We start from the raw sequence: 15,909 nt of genomic DNA on the forward strand, positions 1-15,909 counted from the left end.
TGGGCTATTTGAATTTTTTTTAACATCTTTATTGGAGTATAATTGCTTTACAATGGTGTGTTAGTTTCTGCTGTATCACAAAGTGAATCATCTTGATGTATACATATATTCCCCTATCCCCTCCCTCTTGCGTCTCCCTCCCACCCTCCCTATCCCACCCCTCTAGGTGGTCACAAAGCACCGAGCTGATCTCCCTGTGCTATGTGGGTGCTTCCCACTAGATCTATTTTAAATTTGGTAGTGTATATATGTCCATGCCACTCTCACTTCGTCCCAGCTTACCCTTCCCCCTCCCCGTGTCCTCAAGTCCTTTCTCTACATCTGCGTCTTTATTCCTGACCTGCCCCTAGGTTTTTCAGAACCTCTTTTTTTTTTTTTTTTTTTTTTTAGATTCCATATATATGTGTTAGCATACGGTATTTGTTTTTCTCTTTCTGACTTACTTTGTATAACAGTCTCTAAGTCCATCCACCTCACTACAAATAACTCAATTTTGTTTCTTTTTATGGCTGAGTAATATTCCATTGTATATATGTGCCACATCTTCTTTATCCATTTGGGACACTGAATTGGTTTTTTGAGGGCTCATTCAGTGTGGACTAGAGTCTGGGAAGTCTGGTGGAGGAGGCTGTTGGAGATGGTGAGGGTGGGTCATTACAGGTAGCAGGGGAGGATAGATCACTCATGAGGAGCTGTGATGCTGGAAGGATGGCCAGGATGGTGCCAGGTGTGTCACATCACTGGCTTTCATGATTTCCGTCTCCCAACCATAGAGATGAGTGATCCCTCTATAGATGCTGTAGCAGGCTCAGAGAGGATCAACACACTGCAGAGTTCTCAGGATCCCTGCGGAGACCAAGGCTTGGGAGTTTCTCTGCAAAACTCCCAGGATGCTCCCCAGCCCCAAGAAGCCCCCTGAGCACATCTCACATTTGGGAAGCTCCAGAAGAGGGGTGACCTGTCTGTCCCCTGGGAGGAAAAACAGTGCCTCCCCCATCTTTAGGATGTCGGTCTGGGGTCCTTCAGAGCCTCTCCTGGGCATAGGACTCCCATTGTTCCAGCCCCCCTCTTGTACCTCAGACTGGCCAAACCGGTTCTGGGAAAGGGGGGCGGGGAGCAGGCACGTTGAGACAGCCGCCTGCCCGCCCGAGAGGTTCCCTCCGCCCTTGCCTCCCCTTCTCCCTGCCCCACACAATACCCGGGAGCTTGCATTGCCTGGCTCAGGGGCCATGCTGACATCGCCCCCTGAGGACCCGGCTGCAACCCCAGAGCTCCCAGGGTGTCCTGGAGCCCTGGACCGTGCTGGAGGCTGGACGGAGCTCCCTGGCTGAGGTAGGGCCCCACCTGGCTGCCAGCAACCCCATCCTCCTCCCGCCAGTCTTCCCAAGTGAGTCCTTTGTGCAGCCTGCCTGGCCTCTGATCCTGGCTCCCACACACTTAAGGCCTCTTGGGGCTCCACAGCCTGCTTGGCCTGGATTCCCTTTCCAGTCATGACCTCCCACTTGGCCTTGTCCCTTAAGGAGAAGAGGGGCCCTGGCAGGGCCCTACTCCTCGGGCAGCAGGGCAGGGGGCAGCAGGGAGGGGGAAGGGAAAAGCTGGGCACAGGAGGTCGGAGATGCTTTCTCCGGACCATAGTAGTGTCCAGGGACCTTCCCTGCCAGCCTTGCCAAGTGGGCCCATTGTCCGTGTGATTAGCAGTGCCCACTGGATGGGACCCTTTCTGGCCCTGCCCATCCTTCTCAGCCTGCAGAGATACTCATGATGACCAAAGTTTCCTAGATGGTGTGGCTGAGAGGGGCCCTAGGGGCTGCTCTACAGACGGGCACACTCAGGCCCAGGCCCAGGCTATGATTTGCCCAAGGCCAGTGTCAACGCAGGGCCTTGAACGTTGGCAGGGGTTTTCCCCTGTGGGTTCCAGAATGACCCTTGTCTAGTGGGCACTAGAGTATCCTGTGACAATGTCTCGGGCAGGTAATGTCCCTCTGTTACCCGGGGCCAGTCTCTCCCTGAGGTTTTTCTTTTTTTTTCTTTTTTTTCTAGCAGAGATAAGCTGTAAACACTATGAACATAGTTCTGCCCCTCCTTGGTCCCCAGCATTGAGGCTGAGTGGACCACATCCATGGAAGGCCACAGGGCTGGCATCCTGGCTACATGGGTCATTCTCATTGTCCCTTGGCCTGGATGGAGGTGGAGGCTGACCCGCTCCTGACTTCCTCCCTAGGGACCTGCCTCCAGCCTTGTGTCCCCTGAGGAAGCCTTACATGCCCCCTCCATTTGCCCTGCCTTCTCCTCTGAGGCTTTAATAGGGGGTGCTCCTTGGAATTCCCTGGCGATCCAGTGGTTAGGACTCTGCGCTTCCACGGCGGGGGGCACAGGTTCGATCCCCGGTCAGGGAACTAAGATCTCGCATGCTGCGTGTCATGGCCAAAAAAAGAAATTTTTTTTTTTTAATTGGGGGCGCTCCTGCGCCAAGGGTTCCATGTTTTGCTCATTTATCCCTGCAACTGACAAGGGCAGGGGGTTCCTCCCTGCCCTCTAGGGGCTTCCAGAACCCAAGTGGAGAGAATCTCCCAGAATACAAGGGAGCAGAGTGTGTATTCTTGCACGTGTGTACCCACAGAAGCAAGTGGGACTTCTGTGTTAAGGACTTCTGATTCCAGCAGAGAAAGAGACCTGTCTGGTGGGCAGTGGTCCCGTGTCTCCTGCCACATGCTCCTACAAAATAGGGTGTGTCTCACCCTCACTGCCTCAGTTTCCCTAACTCTGTGATGGCTGAAGCCATCTCTCTGACTAGAGAAAGACTAATAACACTAAGAAGAATGACTAGCAACTGCAAGGCTCCCACTCTGTGATAGGTGCTTGATATGCATTATTCTTTTTTTTTTTTTGCTGCACCGTGAGGCATGCAGGATCTTAGTTCCCTGACCAGGGACTGAACCTGTGCCCCCCTGCACTGGGAGCGAGGAGTCTTAACCATTGGACTGCCAGGGAAGTCCCCCTGCATTATTCTTAATTCTCCCATAAGCGTTTTGAAGCATGACTGTCCCGTTTACCAGATAAAGAGAGACTTGCTCCCTGGGGGGAGGGTCCTGGAGGAGCAACTGTTCCTCAGGAGCGGCCACCCTACCTGTACTCCAGGCAGGGGATGAGAAAGCAGGGGGAAGCAGGTTGAGGGACTGCAGAGAGTGGGACCCAGTCACAGATCCAGCTGTGCTCCACTGGGTCCTCCCCTCTTTCCCTCTCTCCCAGGGTCACTGACACCGTCACTGTTTCTCTCATGCCGAGGCTTTCTCCCTATCTCTGTGGACTGGGTCCTTGGGTATTTCAGCCAGAACAGTTCACTCTTACTTCCCCCAGGAAGCCTTCCTGGAATGCCCGGGTTGAGCGGAGCCCAGCACCCTAATCTGACGGTTCCTCTGGGTTGGCTCTGGCCAACCTGGATTGTAACTGTTTTCATTTTTGGCTTCCCCATGAGACTGGCAATCCTGCGGGGCATGAAACATTTGCCCATCTGTCTCCCCGAGTTTTTCCGGGCTTCACATCTGTCTCTGAATATCTGGTCTGTCTGAAATTTTCAGCGTCTCTGTCTCTGGGTCTCCATCTGGGTCCCTGAATGTCTCAGCGTCTGTGGTTTTCTGGTTTTGAGTGCTTTGGGGTCTTGGTTTCTGGGTTGCTGTCTAAAGGGTCTCAGTTTTCCAGGTCTCAGTCCCTCGGTCTCGCAGTCTCTGTCTCCTGGGTCTCCTGGCCCTGCGAGGCTGGGCACTGCCCCTTTGGCCCGAAGGGGCCTCTGGGGGGTCCTCGCTGCCCAGCCTGCCCAAAGCGAGGCCAGGCTAGGGTAGGCCCCCGCCCAGCCCGCTGCCTGTTCCCTCCCTCCCTACCCGCTTGCCTTACCACAGGGTTTGATGAATCAAACTCTTTGTCTGGGTGGGATCTCCCCCAGCCAGCTGGGCAGAGAGAGGGCTTCCCCTGCCGGAGCAGCCGAACAACATCAGCAGTGGGCCTTGGCTGGAGAGGTGAGGGGCTGCGGGAGGGCAGCCAGCAAAGGGCCACGGGGCAAGGGCTGGGGGGCTCAGACCCCTTGATCAGTAGACCTGTCCTGAGGCTCCGGCAGCCTCCCTCGGGACGACGTCCTGCCCAGAGAGGACCCATTCAGCCTGGCCCGATCCTGGGGCTGGGAGCTGGGGTAGAGAAGAACCCCTCCCTCACCCCAAGCTGAGGAGCTGGGGCACTTCCCTGCCCGTCTCTTGGGAGGGCCCAGTCTGATCTGCGTGGTGGCCCGCCTGCCAGTGTGTGACCCTCCCAGCCAGCTTGGCATGGGTGTGGGCACCACTCAGCGCTAAAGGCTACAACTCTGGGCACGGGAGGGGAGGTTGGGTAACACCAAAGCAAGGATTTCTGGGCCTGTGTGTTTGTATCTGCATCATGGTGTGTGAGTGTGAATGGAACAGGAGTGTGAGAAAACTTGAGTGGATATGTAAATATCTTATGGGTCATCATGTGTTTGTGAAAGTCTGAGTGAATATATGTACTTGTATAAAAAAGTGTGTGTGAATGTGTGAGCCTGCGAATTAGAAATGTCTGAGTATATCTGTGAAAGTATGTACGTCAATGTGTATACTTGGAAGAAAATGTGTGTGGATGTGCATGGAACAGACATGGGTTTGTGTGACAATGTGTGTATCTGTATGTCTGATTGCATGTCAGTGAGAGTGAGGAAATGTGCAAGGTGCTTAAAAGCACAGACTCAGAAGCTAGACTGCCTGGGTTTGAATCCTGGCTCCATTATTTACCAGATAACAACTTCTGTGCCTCACTTTCGTCACCTATAAAAAGGGGCTAATACTAGCATCAACTCGGGGTTGTTGTGAGGATTAAATGAAATAAGATGTGTAAAGTACTTGGCCTGTCATTCAGTAAGTGCCAAGTAAGCATTAGCTATTACTATATAATAAGGTGTGTGTGTGCTTGTACAGATGTGTGTACACAAGGCTTTGTCCAGGTCTCCAGGACATGGTGCTTACTGGCCAGCCCTGCTGTCCTGTGTCTCGCTCTGATGCCTTCTCCCTTGCAGGCCCAGGTGGGTGGCAGAGCAAAGGAGGAATGGACTGTGGGCCACCTCCCACCCTCCAGTCCCATCTGGCTGGGCCACCTGGCACTGCCCACCGCCCAGTAGCTGTGTGCCAGCAGGAGAGTCTGTCCTTTGCGGAGTTGCCCACCCTGCAGCCCCCAAGCCCTGTGTGTCTGGATCTCTTCCCCGTCGCTCCAGAGGAGCTGCAGGCACCTGGCAGCCGCTGGTCTCTGGGGACCCCTGCTCCTCTCCAAGGGCTGCTATGGCCACCATCCCCAGGAGGCCCAGACACCGAGATCTCTACCAGTGGGGGAATGCGGCCCAGCAGGGCTGGCAGCTGGCCACACTGTCCTAGTGCCCAGTCCCCAGCTCTGGAGGGACCCTGGAATCCCCAGCACCTACAGCCACAGCGCCGGGCCAGCCACGGCTCGGAGAAGAAGTCAGCCTGTGAGTCACTCAGGGTGAGGGGGGTGGTGGCCTGGTGGGAAGGATGGGGAAGAGGTTGGGTGGCTCTTTTAGGACCCGTAAGCCCCCAGATTCCCCAAATAGGTGGGACAAGTGATAGATTTTAGTGATAAGGGAACTGGGGCTCAGGGGAGGCAAGTGACTCGTCTGAGGTTACACAGTGAGTGGCTGGCCTGGCCTCCCTGGTCCTTTGCCCACCCTTTGCTGACTGCAGTCAGGCACTTTGCTTCCGCTCTGCCCCTCTTGTTGATCCCATTACTCTAGGGAAAGAACCTGGCAAAAACATTGGCCTTTCTCATAGGCACGTCCCCCTGATGCTCAGGGCCACAGAGCGGTGGCAGGGAGGAGAGGAGAGACCCCAGTGGATGCCAGCCTATGCTCTCTCACCACCCCCCCCTCCCTGCAGGGCGCAAGATGCGGGTATACCAGCAAGAAGAGGCCCTTGGCAGCCCTGAGGCCCATGCTGTCTTCCTGGAGCCAAGCCAGGCGACAGAACAGGCCCTGAGCACAGCGGAGCCTAGGCCGCTGGAGCTGCCTGGGCCCACCCGAGTGGGCCTCGAGGGGCCTGAGCGGAGGCGCTTCTCAGCCTCTGAGCTGATGACCCGGTTGCACTCTTCCCTGCGCCTGGGACGGAATTCGGCAGCCAGGGCACTGACCCCAGGGTCAGGCCCTGGAGCTGCCCGGGAAGGTACAGCCTCCTCCCCTGGGCCCTAAGAACAGCCCAAGAGCCAGACGCAGGGTGGGGCACAGCTCACGCTCACTGGATACCTGAGACTGGGGCCTGGTCAGCTGGAGTGTGGTGGTGCCCCGGTGCCCAGCGCCACTCTTGGGGCCACCCTCCCTCAGCTCTTACCCCCTCCAGGGAAAGCGTCTGGAAGAGAGTCGCGCAGTGTAGAGATGCGGGTGGACGCTATGGCGATGCCGGCTCTTGTTGACCTGAGCGGGGGCCATGGCAACTGGCCCCAGCCCAGGTACCACCTCCCACTGCGGCCTTGGGTCCGAGGCGGGGTACAGGTGAAGAAGGGCCCTGACACTCCCTTTCCTAGGCTAGATGCGCAGGAAGAGCCGGCTCCGGGTTCCAGGAGCGCCAGCGAGCGGCGCCAGTCACGGTTCCTCCTTAACTGTACGTGGGAGGGGGTCACCGAGGAAGGGTCTGGGGGCTTTGGTGTACTGGGAAACTGGGGTTTGGAGAGTTGAGAGGTAGGGCTCTTGTGAGAGGGAGAGGATTGAACCCTCAGTATCCAGCACAGGGGCTAGCACGCAGTTGGTGCTCAAGTAGTGTTTGTGGAATGAGTGAGTGAATTAATGAATTCACTGAGTCCCGCTATCCGAACCATCGGAAAGGCTGGTTAAGTGAGGCGGGCCCTCGGGGGAGCCTGGGAAGAGCCGGGCAGGGCTGGCGGGCGCCCCACGGCCCTCCCCCGCCCCTCTCCCCGCCCAGCGGTCCTCTACCAGGAATATAGCGACGTGGCCAGCGCCCGCGAACTGCGGCGGCAGCAGCGCGAGGAGGAGGGCCCGGGGGACGAGGCCGAGGGCGCGGAGGAGGGGCCCGGGCCGCCGCGCGCCAATCTCTCCCCGAGCAGTTCCTTCCGGGCGCAGCGCTCGGCGCGAGGCTCCACCTTCTCGCTGTGGCAAGACATCCCCGACGTGCGCGGCAGCGGCGTCCTGGCTACGCTGAGCCTGCGCGACTGTAAACTGCAGGAGGTGGGCGCCGGGACCCGGCGGGCGGGGCCGGCGGGACTGCCAGCCGTGGGAGGCGGTCCTGGGGCCCAAAGAGGCCGGGGCAACATAAGGGGCGGGGTCAGGAGTAGGTGGTCCGCGGACTCTGCGGCGACCCTGGCCGCAGGAGTACCCGGCCAGCGGGACTACAAACTGCAGTAGGTGGGCATGGGATCCAGCGGGGAAAGAGGGGCCACAAGAGGGGCTGTCAATGGGGAAGATGGGTCTAGAACACGACAAGGTGAGGCTGGATGCAAGCGAGGACGCAGGAGCCCTGGAACCAAAGGCGAGTGGGGAAGCTCGATGGAGGGGCGGTGTCAACGAGGCAAGGCCTAGGATAGGGCAGGGCCAGAGGAAGGGCGGAATCAGGCTGGGCCTTGTGACAGAGATCACTGAAAGCGGGGACTGGGAGGGGGGAAGCCATATGCAGAGCGCAAAACGCAAAACGCAAGGTGCGCGCAGGACCAAGCGAGAAGAAGAGCAGGGGCGGGGTCGGCGGGAGGGCGGGGCTAATGGGAGGGCGCACCAGGGAGGGGCAGGGCCATCAGAAGACTAGGGCCCGGCTGGATGGGCGGAGCTAGGGGCGCAAACCAGGGCCGCAGTAGGGTTTGGACAATCGCAAGAAGCAGGAGGCGTGTCTCCGAACCCCTTCTGGCGCCAGATCCTGGGTGAGGCTAGAGAAGGGGAGGCGACACGGGAGTGCAGCTACGTCTAAGGAGGTGGTGTCCAGGGCTTGGGGTGTGCGTGGTGGGCGAAGCGATCGCATTCAGCGTGGGCTGGTTCCGCCTTTTCAACCCTGCGTCCGCCCTCACTCAGGCCAAATTTGAGCTGATTACGTCCGAGGCCTCATACATCCACAGCCTGTCGGTGGCCGTGGGCCACTTCTTAGGCTCGGCCGAGCTGAGTGAGTGTCTGGGGGTGCAGGACAAGCAGTGGCTGTTCTCCAAACTGCCCGAGGTCAAGAGCACCAGCGAGAGGTGAGGGAGTGGTCTGGCCTCGCCGGGAGTCAGGGACCCAGCCTGGGCTCCCGTATCTGGCGTCTCATCCTGGTGCTGGCCCTGACCCCTCTCTGACCTTTCAGGTTCCTACAGGACCTGGAGCAGCGGTTGGAGGCCGATGTCCTGCGCTTCAGCGTGTGCGATATTGTGTTGCACCACTGTCCGGGCTTCCGCCGCGTCTACCTGCCCTATGTCACCAACCAGGCCTATCAGGAGCGCACCTACCAGCGCCTGCTGTAGGGCTGGGGGCTCTGAAAGGGGAGGTGGGGGAGGATAGGGGAGTCTCAGGCAGCAGTAGGTGCAGAGGACTGGGTGAGGAAGGGTGACCCGGGAGGGGAGTGGTACCTGAAAAGGGCTCTGTGACCAGGAGAAGGCTAGACCTGAGAACGCACCTCAAGGACAAATGGGGTGGCTGGAGTCGTGGATCCAGAAGTTCAGGGTCACCTGTGATCGCAGACCCTCCCCTCTCCCCATTTTCCAGCCTGGAGAACCCCAAGTTCCCCAGCATCCTGGCTCGCCTGGAGGAGTCTCCCGTGTGCCAGCGTCTGCCCCTCACCTCCTTCCTCATCCTGCCGTTTCAGAGGATCACCCGCCTCAAGATGCTGGTGGAGGTACCTAGAGGGCAGCAGGCTGTGGGGAGGGCTGGGTGGGGGAGATGCTTCTGTGCCCTCCACAGCCCCTTCCGGGCACCCACGGCTGGGCAGGGTCACTGGGAGAGGTCACAGCCTGCCTCATTGCGCTGACTCCACCCTCCAGAACATCCTGAAGCGGACTGCACAGGGTTCAGAAGACGAAGACATGGCCACCAAGGCCTTCAATGCACTCAAGGAGGTGAGCTCGGGAGGGCAGGGGATGTCTGGCTTCCAAGGGCCTCCCCAGAATCCCTGTGTGCCTCTAAAGGAGCCCCAGCCTTCAGAGTCTCTGGTCCCCAGGTGGGAGCCTGAGGCTGGGCTCTGGGAGCCGGGGTAGGGGGCGCTGCAGGTGACCCACCTCTGGTCTCCCCAGCTGGTGCAAGAGTGCAATGCCAGTGTGCAGTCCATGAAGAGGACAGAGGAGCTCATCCACCTGAGCAAGAAGATCCACTTTGAGGGCAAGGTGCATGACCTCAGCTGATAGGTTGGGGCACGCGAAGGGGCAGCCCTGTCTCCTCCTTCCCTGGGGGCTGCAAGCCAGTTCATCACTGTCCGGCCCTCCCATCCCCTGCCCTGTGCTCTCTGCCCTGCTGCCCCCGGCCTGACCTGGGCTCCCCCTTGCCTCCTGTATCCTCCCAGATCTTCCCGCTGATCTCTCAGGCCCGCTGGCTGGTTCGGCACGGGGAGCTGGTGGAGCTGGCCCCACTGCCCGCAGCACCCCCTGCCAAGCTGAAGCTGTCCAGCAAGGCGGTCTACCTGCACCTCTTCAATGACTGCCTGCTGCTCTCCCGGAGGAAGGAGTGAGTCGGGGCGGGGGTGGGTGTAGATGAGAGTGGAGCTCTCTTCTTCCCCACCAATGGGCTCACGATCAGTCCATCTGACAGGCTGTGCTGCCAGGGCACCCTGAGCCTTGGAGGTTCCCCTAGGAAAGGCAGAGCTAGGGCAAGTCCATCTTCTGGACCTGAGAATCAAGGGCTGAACTGTGTGCCAAGAACTTTGAAGCTGCTCTGAGCTTAAGCTAATTGGAGCAGAGATTAAAAGCACAACCCTAGAGTCCCAATCTCCCCTGAGTCATAATGATAATAATCAACATTTACTGAGCGTGTATTATGTTCCAGGCATGCCATGTGGATTGTTCCCTTTAATCCTCTAATCATCTTCCTGAGAAGTAGTCTCCCTTGTTTTTCTCAAGATCATGGAGCTAGTAAGTGTAGGAGCCAGGAGGAGGCCAGGTCTGTCTGATGCCAGATCCCAGGCTCTTAACTATTGTACTATCCTGTCTTCCATATGTAAAATAGAAGGGAGATTCAATGTGATAATAATATGTGAAGAGTTTAGCAGAGTGCCTGGTAAACAATGAACATTCACTCAGTATTAGCCTTGATTATTATAAGTTTGGGATGAGGGAGAGACTTCTGGAATGAAGTAAGCCTTAAGGCTGGATGGGACATCTTATGCCCTGAAAAGAGTTCATTGTTGATTTACTCATTCATTCAATGAAGCATCACTGAATCCCTGTTCTGTACTGGGCCCTCCAAAGTGTGTAGGAACTCTCAGACCAGTGAAAATACATCCTGATAACCACCTGTTCAGGGTTTTGATGGAAGCGGGTAGTATACTGTAGTATCCCCTGGTGTGGGGTGAGAATCAGTAAAGTTTCACAGAGGAAGGAACATCTGAGTTGGGTTTTGAAGGATAAGTAGGAGTTTTTCAGGTAGAGGAATTTGGGGGGATATAGCCAAGTCACAGAACGGTATAAGAGCAGAGTATGTTTGGGAGACGATGAAGCCTAGTATGGCTGGATTTATAGAGGGGAAGGGCAGCAGAAGGAAGTTGGGATGTTGAAAGTCATGGCAGAGAGGCTAGACTTTCCGAAGGCAGTAGGGAACATGGGGAGTTAAGTAGAGGAGTGATATTTACTCCTGGCCAATTTGGAGAATGGTCTGGAAGGGCAGAGACCAGAAGCTCTTGTAACTGCCCAGATGAGAGTAGATGCTCCAGAAGTGGTAATGGGCTTGGGGATAACTGGATTCTGGGGACAATAAGGAGATAGACAGATAGCACACAGCTGCCGGTTGGGTGTCGGGGGAGAGGGAGGAAAGAGGTGAGAATGAGGACTGAGTCTCCTTTTGGGCAACTTGGTGGCGTCTTTCACTGGAATGGGGAACAGTGAAGGGACGTGGTTTGGGGTAGGAGATACTGGTTTTGTTTAGATGGGTTGAGATGAAGGAATTTATGCAACATCCTTGACCCACCCACCCACCCATCCTTCCCACCAGGGTTTATCAGACCCAAACAGTGGACCTGGCAGTGTTGGGCGCTGGGATACAGCGGCAAATGAGACAAAGTTCAGCTTCTCTACCGGTTAGAGAGTCAGACACGAAACAGTCCATAGATCTCATCAGGGGAGCTGCCCGGTTGGTTCTTGGGAACAGAGCCTCCAGGAAGAGGTTCAGAGAGAAGTGGAAAGTGTGCCTGGGGGCCAGGGACTGGTCTCCATCACCTTCCACCTCTGTCAGTGAGCCAGCACGAATGGAGCCCCCATTCCTTTTAGGGACTTTGCTGGCTGCCAGGGAAGCGGTGCCCTGTGCAGCCAAGTTTCTTTGAGGAGGGTCCTAGAGGGACAGGTGACCCCTTCTCCTCTCTTCCAATCAGAACTGGCCTCGTCCTGAGGGTGGGGGCCAGGCTGACCTCACCTCCTCTGGTCCTGCAGGCTGGGGAAGTTCGCCGTCTTTGTCCATGCCAAGATGGCTGAGCTGCAGGTGAAGGACCTGAGCCTGAAGCTCCAGGGCATCCCTGGCCATGTGTTCCTCCTTCAACTCCTCCATGGGCAACACACGAAGCACCAGTTCCTACTGAGGGCCCGGACAGAGTGAGTGGGCTTGGGTATGGGGAGAGGACCCCCCGGCAGGCACAAGGCCTTTATCTCTGGCTTCAGGATGGTGGCATAAGGCTGGACATGGGCAGAGCTGGCATCCAGCGTGTCCTGCACCTGTTCTGTTCTTATGCTCAGAGCAGGGTGGGGCACCGGCTTGGGAACAGGACCGTGGGTGGGCCCTGGGGTAGAGAAGACCTGATTCTGGGTCCCAGGTCTGGACATCGTACCCAGTTCTCCCAGCTCCGGTTTCACCACCCTGGCCCTGGGAGACCGCACTTGGCGCGTTGTGACAACTCGGCCTCCCCTTTCCCTAGAAGTGAGAAGCAGCGATGGATCTCAGCCATGTGCCCCTCTACCCCCCAGGAGGACAAGGATGTCATCAGCGAGGGGGAAGGTAACAGCCTGCCCCCTACCCCCACTAGAGCCACATTCCCTGGGCTGGGTACCTCATTGCTCTCCCCTTTCCTCCAACCCTGGGTGTCCTGTTGCCAGCGGGGCTAGTGCGAAGAGAGATCAGCTGGCCTGGGGCAGGCAGGGGCAGCTCTGTGAAAGCTTGAAGGATGGGTAGGCTTGACACAGGACAGACCAACCTCCACGTGCACAGGTAGCATCCTGGAGATGACATAGCCTTTTACATCCTCCCATTTCGTCCCCATTTTACAAGTTAGAAAACAGATTCAGAAAGGTAAAGTGACTTGTCCAAGTTCAGCTAGTAAGTGGCAGAGCTGGGACTGGAACCCAGGTCTGTCTCCAGCTTTGCATCGGTTGCAAAGAGGACGGAAACCAGAGAGGCTGGGACATGGGGGTGGGGGTGGTAGCATGAGGGATCTGCTCTGCCGATCCAGAGGCTTCTCTGGGTGTGAAATGAGGCTGGTGAGCTAGGGTGCAGCCCAATCAGAGAGCATCTTGGTATAGTGGGTACCAGGAAGCTTTGGAAGGTTTCTGAGAGAGGGTGTTAAGGCTAAGCTAATGAAGGGGAAGGTAGGGAACTCATTTCCACCCAGTACCTTCCACGTGCCGGGGTGCTAGGGGCTTTGTATATGCCTTTATTTGATTTGATCCTCACGACGATCCTATTAGTCATTAGTCAAAAATCCTATTCATTTTTCCTATTTGAGAAAACTGAGGTACTGTTTTGTGCGGGCTTTCTGGGGGCAGTTAGACCAGGAAGTCAGGAACAAAGTATTGAATTGAGCTGGGAAGATGAGAGCCCAGGCACAGAAGCAGTATTGAAGCCGGGAGAGACTGGATTCACCTAGAACTTGTGTTTGGGGTCAGAGACAAGAGTGGCCAGGGGGGACAGAGGAAAAGCAGCAGCAGCAGAGGCTACCCTCCCACCCCTTATTTGCTCCTGCTGCCTCCCCCTGCCCCATCCTACCCTGCGGACTCCCTCACTCTCCCTTGGGCTCTCAGACCGCCCCCAGGTTCAGTGTGTCAGGACATACAAGGCACTGCAGCCAGACGAGCTGACCTTGGAGAAGACTGACATCCTGGCAGTGAGGACCCGGACTAGTGATGGTGAGAGGGGCCTCCTGGGAAGGCCGCCCTGATGGGGCTTCGGTGGGCAGGAAGTAGCTAGATAGCTAAGACTGAGAGTAACTGATGAGGGAGAGTGGGAAATACCTTCTCAGAGGATGTCAGGAAAAACAGGTCAGAAGCTCATCTACGAGTCTGCTAGAGGCATGCTCCTTCCTGGATCTGGGGGATGCCGAGATGATGTCACCTCGGCCCCAGGGCTGCAGATGAGGCTTGTGTCAGGGCCTAGGTGTTTCCTCGCAGACCTAGCCCAGGTGTTCCTTTGATGCCACTGATGCAACTCCTGGCCTATGTGCCCTTAGGCTGGCTGGAGGGGGTCCGCCTGGCAGATGGTGAGAAAGGGTGGGTGCCCCAGGCCTACGTGGAAGAGATCAGCAGCCTCAGTGCCCGCCTCCGAAACCTCCGGGAAAATAAGCGGATCACAAGTGCCACCAACAAACTGGGGGAGCCACCCCTGTGATGGGCAGCCATGGCCTGGGACACCTGCTCCACGCCCGGCTCCTGGACAGGTCTGGAGGGGGCCTGCAGTGTCTCCATGCCCCAAGATGCTGTCACTGGGACTTCTGCTCCGAGACCTGGCATTGAGCGTACAGGCTGGACGCAGGAGGGGGTCTCCCCTGTCCTCATGCTCCTCAGGGTCCGCAATTCAGGGACCAGGGTAGTTTCTTCCTCTGGCTTGTGACCTCTGATATCTGGCAAGGACTGGGGCCCTCTCCCTTTCCTGCCCTCAACACTGCCTGACTCTTGGTCCCTCTGGCAGGGACCTGGCTGGCAATGGCTCTGGTGCTAACGGGTGCTGGGACCTGTACATGTATATATATCTGGAGTCTTCTGGCCTGAGCCTGTGTGGGCCCTGGTTGCCGTGACCTGTCTGTAAATAAAGTCCCATAATGCCTTTGCTTGGAGTCTGTGAGCCTTTTGGCGCTGCCTCCACCCCAGCCCTCTTTCCCCAGCTAAAGATCAGGAGGGTCTCTGGCTACCTCCCCCTGGGGATTGGCCCTTCTGTAGAGTTCACCTCTTAACCAGAGGAGGGTGAGAGAGGGGCTGTATATCAGTTAGACTGCTTTTGGCCGCAATTAACAAAATATCAGACTCAAATAGTCTTAAATATTAAAGAGAATATATTCGTTCTTGGATTTTTTTCCTTACAGCTTCTTTAACAGATTATCACAAACTAGATGACTTAAAACAACAGAAATTTATTCTATCGCAATTCTGACCAGAAGTCTGAAATCAGAATCATTGAGCCAAAATCCAGGTGTCAGCAGGGCTGTGCTCTGTCTTGTAGAGGAGATGTGCTCTAGGGGAGAATTGTTCCTGGCCTCTTCCAGCTTCTGGTGGCTGCCAGCATTCTATGGCTTGTGGCCGCATCACTCTACTCTCTGCCTCCGCGGTCACATTGCATCTTTGTGTGTCTGTCTAATCTCCCTCTGCCTCTCTCCTATAAGAATACATGTGATATCATACATGCAAAAAAAAAAAAAAAAGAATACATGTGTGTGAGGGCTTCTCTGGTGGCGCAGTGGTTGAGAGTCTGCCTGCCGATGCGGGGGATATGGGTTCGTGCCCCGGTCTGGGGGGATCCCACGTGCCGCGGAGCGGCTGGACGTGCAGCTAAGCCCGTGTGCCACAACCACTGAGCCTGCATTCTAGAGCCCAAGAGTCACAACTACTGAAACCCATGAGCCTGGAGCCCATGCTCGGCAGCAAGAAGAAGCCACTGCTGCAATGAGAAGCCTGGTCACTGCAACGAAGAGTAGCCCCTGCTCGCCGCAACTGGAGAAAACCCGTGCTCAGCGGCAAAGACCCAATGCAGCCAAAGATAAAATAAATAAATTAAAAAGAAAAAGAATACATGTGGTTGCATTTGAGGCACACCCAGATAATTTCCCCATCCTATAATCCTTAATTTAAATCCCATCTGCAAAGAACCCCCCTCCCCTGCCTTTGTCCTATAAGATAACATTCACAGGTTCCAGGGATTAGAATGTGGATATCTTTTGGGGGGGGCGCATTTCTCAGCCAACTGAGAAGTGTAGTAGCAGGATGGGCTTCAGGCAAGGCTTGATCCAGTGGCTCATTGATGTCACTGACAACCCAGCTTTTTCCATTTCTCTACTCTGTTGTCCCTATAATTGGCTTCATCCTAAGGCTTCCAGGGGCTTCTTCATTGACATCCAAAATGGAAGAAGAGAATTGTCTTTGTCCTAGCATTCCCTGTCAGAGTCCTGGGATGTTTTAGACCTGCTTGGGTCACATTGCTACCTCTGGGCTGATCACAGTGGCCAAGGGATGGTGTGTGCTAATCGACCTAGCTTAAATCATGTGCTTTATCTCTGGAACAAGGTTATATTCTCTGGAACCCCATGGATCCCCAAGTGGAATCTGATGGCTGCTGCAAAGGAGGAGTAGGTGCTAGGGAGGCCAATATTCACTGAAACCCAAGTCACCCAAGAGAGTGGAAGGACCTGGGAATAATGAGCTTGGAGATGTGTACACACCTGAGGGGATAGGAGCATCCTTCATCTCTCAAGAGGAGGTCATGGGGCAAAGGAAACAAATGAGTTAGGGTGGTCTGAGAGGGCAAACGTGGGCAGATGGGAAGAAGCTCAG

At 56.2% G+C, this 15,909-nt stretch overlaps 1 protein-coding gene across 4 annotated transcripts; it reads left to right on the forward strand.

The window, feature by feature from the left end:
• Nucleotides 1-4,257: 4,257 nt before the first annotated feature.
• Nucleotides 4,258-14,721, forward strand: ARHGEF19 (Rho guanine nucleotide exchange factor 19). 4 transcript variants are annotated; one of them, XM_007128364.4, is made up of 15 exons: nucleotides 4,258-5,515; nucleotides 5,940-6,221; nucleotides 6,396-6,504; nucleotides 6,580-6,656; nucleotides 6,975-7,237; nucleotides 8,069-8,229; nucleotides 8,334-8,486; nucleotides 8,732-8,861; nucleotides 9,007-9,081; nucleotides 9,256-9,345; nucleotides 9,522-9,682; nucleotides 11,596-11,754; nucleotides 12,075-12,154; nucleotides 13,174-13,278; nucleotides 13,599-14,721. In XM_007128364.4, the coding sequence occupies exons 1-15, from the start codon at nucleotides 5,011-5,013 to the stop codon at nucleotides 13,754-13,756; spliced, it is 2,508 nt and encodes an 835-aa protein (XP_007128426.3). In that variant the 5' UTR covers nucleotides 4,258-5,010; the 3' UTR covers nucleotides 13,757-14,721. The 4 variants fall into 4 exon arrangements, with proteins under 4 accessions (XP_007128426.3, XP_054938387.1, XP_054938389.1 ...); XM_055082412.1 differs by having other exon boundaries at nucleotides 6,396-6,656; XM_055082414.1 differs by lacking the exon at nucleotides 13,174-13,278 and having other exon boundaries at nucleotides 6,396-6,656.
• Nucleotides 14,722-15,909: the final 1,188 nt, after the last annotated feature.

The sequence above is a fragment of the Physeter macrocephalus genome, unplaced genomic scaffold (genome assembly GCF_002837175.3).
Source record: "Physeter macrocephalus isolate SW-GA unplaced genomic scaffold, ASM283717v5 random_112, whole genome shotgun sequence".
NCBI lineage: Eukaryota > Metazoa > Chordata > Mammalia > Artiodactyla > Physeteridae > Physeter > Physeter macrocephalus.

Bases quoted from the DNA above. Each gene is read 5' to 3' on its own strand.
- ARHGEF19 (XM_055082412.1), top strand. From the start codon at position 5,011: ATGGTGCTTACTGGCCAGCCCTGCTGTCCTGTGTCTCGCTCTGATGCC. The intron at 8,487-8,731 runs GTAGGGCTGGGG...CCCATTTTCCAG, and splicing joins CGCACCTACCAGCGCCTGCT to CCTGGAGAACCCCAAGTTCC. The intron at 12,155-13,173 runs GTAACAGCCTGC...TTGGGCTCTCAG, and splicing joins TGTCATCAGCGAGGGGGAAG to ACCGCCCCCAGGTTCAGTGT.